General features: G+C 32.8%; 1 protein-coding gene across 1 annotated transcript; it reads right to left on the reverse strand.

Moving 5' to 3' along the window:
* Window positions 1-2,155: 2,155 nt before the first annotated feature.
* On the reverse strand, window positions 2,156-2,656 carry LOC141680571 (uncharacterized). The gene has a single exon (XM_074486761.1). It carries the CDS (start codon window positions 2,654-2,656, stop codon window positions 2,156-2,158), a length of 501 nt encoding a protein of 166 aa, XP_074342862.1.
* Window positions 2,657-5,540: the final 2,884 nt, after the last annotated feature.

Consider the following 5,540-nt stretch of genomic DNA (forward strand, 5'->3'; position numbering starts at 1 on the left):
TGTTGGAAAATTTCCTATCCAAGTAAGCCATGGATTGATCCATTTCATCTAGCTCATCCAGGGTACAACTTGCTTTTGAGGTCCTTTGTTCTTTTGTTCTATAGCTTGAATAGCTGGAACTTGATCTTCTTGCTCATCTTCACTTTCTTCTCTGTCATTCACAATCAAAGCACTGGAACCATCAACAACATGTCCATGACGTGCTTTCAATGATTTTCTTTGCAGCATCTTAAGTTCATAAGTTTTCAAGATTCCATATAGAACTTCCAAGGTCATTCTGCTTAAATTTTTTCCTTCTCTAATAGCTGATATTTTCTGTTCAAGATGGTCAGGAAGAGCTAGCAGGAACTTTAGGTTAACCTCCTCGGCTTCATAATATTTATCATGTAGCTGTAAGTCATTTATCAATTTATTGAACCTTTCAAAAACTTCAGTAATTCCTTCTTTTGGTTTAGCCATAAACCCTTCATGCTGAGAAACGGAATCCTCCTTTGGTTTGACCTAACTTTATCAGTTCCTTCACACATGATCTCTATATTCTCCCAGATCTGCTTGGCTGTGTCACAGTTGACAATATTATTGTACATTACATTGTCAAGTGACTCTATTAAAATCAGCTGCAAGCCACTATCCAGAGAGACTTTTTCTTTTTCAGGTTCAGTGTATTCTGAAGGATCTTTAGGAGCATAATGTGTTGGAATGACCATGTCTCCATCTGTAGATTCCTCAACTCTTATCATGGGAGTGAAAGGCCCATTCTTGAGGATCTGAATATATAATGGGTTGGTCATCCTTATGAACAACATCATTTTCTTTTTTCATAGTGTGTAGTTAGATCTGTCAAAGGTAGGGATTTTGATACTACTGAGTTTATGTGTATTCATTCTTCCAAGATCTTTAATCTATTTGCTTTCAGATTTTGCTCTGATACCACTTGTTAGGTAATGAATACAACACATAGGGGGGTGAATGTGTTTTGGATTATTTTTTAAACTTTTTGAACTGTTATGGATGTGGTGAACAAAGTAATCTAACTTGTAGAGATAAAGTGTTTTGACAGAGATAATAAAACATGCACAAGAACACACTATCTTCAAAACTCACTTAATTTTATATTAAAATCAAGTATGTCTTATTACAAATTTCTGGGTTCTTTTTGATAAAGAACTCAGCTTCTTTCTTGAGAGAGTTACAAGAATTTTAGATCTATTTGTTACGACTAAAACAAAGTATCCATTATTTACTTTATAGAACAGTAAACACATGCTTTACACAACATGCAATAGCATGTATTAAACCCTACTTTAAGTTAACTAAAACTTTCTATTTCTAGATTAGTGTATCTTTGCAAATCGTGCATGTTTGTGACTTTACTTTGTCAGTTAATCTTGGCCTTTGATCTTGTACTCTTCAAGCTACTTTTTGTAGACTTTTCAAATCTGTAATTGATTTGTTTGTTGATTGATAATCTTGGATCTTTAACTGGTCTGCATTTTGTACTTGAGTTTTACATCGAGATCTCCAGTTTAAACTATAGAGAACTGACATCTTGATAAGTATAATGACTTATTGAGATCTCTTAATTCTCTACAAGTGTGTTGACTTATCGAAATCTCTGAGTTCTCGAATGTGAACTTGACTTATCGAGATCTCTGAGTTCTCAAATATGAACTTGGTTTGTCGAGGTCTCCGAGTCTTTACATGTAGAATTAACTTGTCGATATCTCTAATCTTCATATCTTCATTTTGGCTTATCGATATCTCCGAGTTATCTAATGCAGAAATGACTTGTCGGTATCTTCAATCTTTATATCTTCATTTTGGCTTGTCGATATCTCTTAGACTTCTTTATACCTATTTCTTGACTTCTCGATAAGTCATTCTAGAGTTCTCGAATGACTTCTCTATAAGACTTAATCTCTGACTTGTAGATTTCTTTACTTAGAATGTTTTTCTCAAAATAGATTTATTCAACTCCAAGCTTCTTCACAATGTCTCTGAGGCATGATCTTCATGATCTTCTTCCAGAGTTTATTCTTAGACTTGAGACTGTTTACAGAAAAATACTCCAGTCTAATCTATTCACATTTTTACAGACTTAAGTGATACAATACAAAGTGTAAACTTAGATTATCATACAACTTACTTAAAGCTATCAATTTGACTTGGTCTTGTTATAGTACAGACATGTCTTTGTACAACAGATAGAATTCATTAAAGTCAAGAACCTTCCTTGAACATCTTTGACACTTTCATCTCTTTCCAACCTGAGACCTTTATAATCACTCATTAGCATACTAAGTTTAACTTCACGTATCCTAGATGTACCTTCATGGCTGACTTTGATAGTATCCCAGATTTGTTTAGTCGTGATACAAGCTGAAATTTTCCGTAACTCAGTAGCCACCATTCCATTGAGAAGTGAATTCATAGCTCTAGCATTGTGATTCAGAGAATTAACTTCTTCAGGAGAGACTTCTTTAAGATATTTTGGCTTTCCGTCTTTCATCGGGACTTGGATACCATTTTCAACAGCATCACACCCACAAGCATCACGCCGGAGGAAGATTTTTATGCGGAATTTCCAATCGTCGTAGTTTTCAGCACCAAGAAGCAATGGTGGAAAATTATTCGAATACTTATCTGATTGAGTCATGGATCGCTAGCAAAATAAACACTAAACAAAGGATTAAATGCACCCGCTCTGATACCAAATAAAATTTACGGAACAATCTATATATTCGATAACCTAACTGTTAAGACGAATAAGACAGTCTCTTTTGTAAATGGGACAAACCCTTTAACGAATGAGACAGACTCAATTAATTCTGCAGAATGTAAATTACTGGAATATAAAGCAGTAATAATCAGAAATGAAAAATAATGCAAAATACCAAGAGTTTTCACTTGGTTCGGTCTACATCCAAGTTCTCATGCCAACTAGTATAGATAATATATTATATCAGCTTCAATAAAGAACTTACAATTTTTCGTGATTACAAACGGATAGCCACCGCAAAAACCCTTTCCTCTAGCACACTTGCTACCTAGCACTACTACTACCACCTAGCCTACTAGTTGCCTTTGGCTATTCACTTTGAAATCAAATCCTTACTACAACCTGGCACAAATTGATAAATACACGCAGTGAATAACAATTAAGATTTACAACTCAAACTATGTTCTTGTTTGACTGGATATTCAAAATATAGAAACAATAATGGTTTTCAGAATATAAAGATAGAACATGAGAGCATTAGTTGTAATCTGAAAACATGAGACGTGTCTTCTTATTTGATAGGATATTCAAGAGAATGAAATAAGAATAGTTTTTCCGAGAATAAAGATAGAACATGGAATAAGTATTAGTTTCAATCTGAAAAACAAGATGTATATTTATACATAAAGTCTAACGGGGTTTATTTTCAAAACAAAGATAAGAAAAGATTGGATAATATGTTTGTTTGAATAAGTATTTGTAAAACAACCCGTTAATTGGTTAGAAAATGATAACCCTTAGAAATGATAAGTTTTGAATAAATTAAGATGGTTTATCAACATAGCGTTTATTTTGGAGATAAATTTGTTTATCCAGTCAAATAGAAATACAAACAATCTTTATCACTTATGACAACTATGTAACTAATCTACATTTAAATAAGTCATCATAAAAAACCTGCAAATCAGCAATTAAAAGTTTATTATCCTGCCCATGTCAATCATAGAAATTTTTAATTGTTGGCTTGTAACTTGTAAGTGTAGCCTCTCGGGATTTCATTCACTAGATTTGTTACAAAAAGAGGTCATAGGGTTTAACTTCAGGGCTTCCTTTTTCTTGAACTTTCCTTAAAACTGAAAAACAATTATTCATAATAGATAAAAAAATGTTTCAAATAAGTAAATGTACACATCAATTTATTTTTATTAAAACTTCTTAAATAATTTTCTGAGCAAGAATCGAATAAAAAATCTGGAAGGCCAACGATAAATTCCTTACTATTCTTGTGTAATTATGTATGATATATAATGTAACATACTTTGCAACGGCGCCAATCAAAATGTATGGCAGCTTGCATATATGCGTTGCATAGATCTGAAATTTCGTTTATTGATGAACAAAGCAAAAGCTACTATCACATGCAACTAAGTACTTTAAAAAAAATACTATAACCAACACATGCTAGTTAATGGACTTTGGTGGCATACAAAGTAGTAGTCTATGAAGTCCAAGTCATCATCCAATAAAAGTTTCCACCTTTTCTCAAGTATCATAATTAGATACTTCACCCCAAAATGCAAAGCAATCGGTTATTACAGTATGTGTTTCAGAGTTCAAAGCATTGGATGCTTAAAAATTACAGAACTTACCGCTGATTCTTGCAAACTGGACCTCATAGTGAAAGTGTGAAAAAAGAAACAAAGTTGGTGCTAAAGCTAATTGGATGGCTTAAAGATACAAAGTGCACTTAAAATAACTCTACAAACAATAGATGGTAGCCCTAAAGGAGTGCTTTTGTGCTCCTTTAGAAAACCAGAGTAATAATCCCCAGGCTAATGATGAATTAGCTATGATATTTCTCAGTTTCATCCTGTTCATTAATATCTTGTAGTATCAAATTTAAAACACATATGCTCTAATATAAGCCAGATTTATGGAGCTATACAAGAAGAAAATAATAGGACAAATCTGAATGTCACAGGATGATAGCTAATGTATCTTTCATCTAGTACCTGGTCTATTTTCTCCAACTTTAAACAGTTGCATGTTGCTGCAGATATTTTTGTGCATTTTAGATATTTCTTAAAACATGACAAATTTATTTAATGTCAGGGTCGTCAAATTTAGGTGTAGTTCTATCATGTAATGCATAACATTTTGATATTTTTAGATTTAATATATTGATTTTCCCCAATATCTTTGCTTGAAAGTAATGTGATTAAACTCGCAAGCAATCGACATTGTTTTCAACTTTGAGGTGGATCAATAGATGGATATAGACAACAGTTAAGTATAATTAAGTAGGAAATTGCAAAAGATTCGGAGCTCTAATCCAAATAAGATAAGGTCAACTCTGCAAATACTAGTCTGGATGCTCTTCTACGAGGAATCGTCCAATGGTAACAAGATCCTGTTTTTGGATGTGCAGAGATAGTAGAAGGTTTCCTAAAAGCCAAGCTGACCAAGACAATACTATCGAACCTAGGGTCACTCAATCCCTATATCGTCTCTGCAAAACACAACAAATCTACATGCATACTACTAGTGCTATATTTTTATACCATCTGCCGTAATGTCTAGGCGAGAAAAGTTCTAACCAAGAATGAAATCCCGGCTAAAATATAAATAGCGAGAATATGCAATTTACGAGTATTGAATAAAGTTTAAATTTAACTTCATTTATCATTAAAATTTATGAATGTATAACATTATATCGATAAATGGATATTTGATGTATGAATAATTTTAATTTTGTCAAAAATACAATTTTTTTTAACAGAGACGGTATGTTTTCAGTGTCACTAAATGAATGATCTCGTTA

This window comes from Apium graveolens, chromosome 8 (assembly GCF_009905375.1).
Source record: "Apium graveolens cultivar Ventura chromosome 8, ASM990537v1, whole genome shotgun sequence".
NCBI lineage: Eukaryota > Viridiplantae > Streptophyta > Magnoliopsida > Apiales > Apiaceae > Apium > Apium graveolens.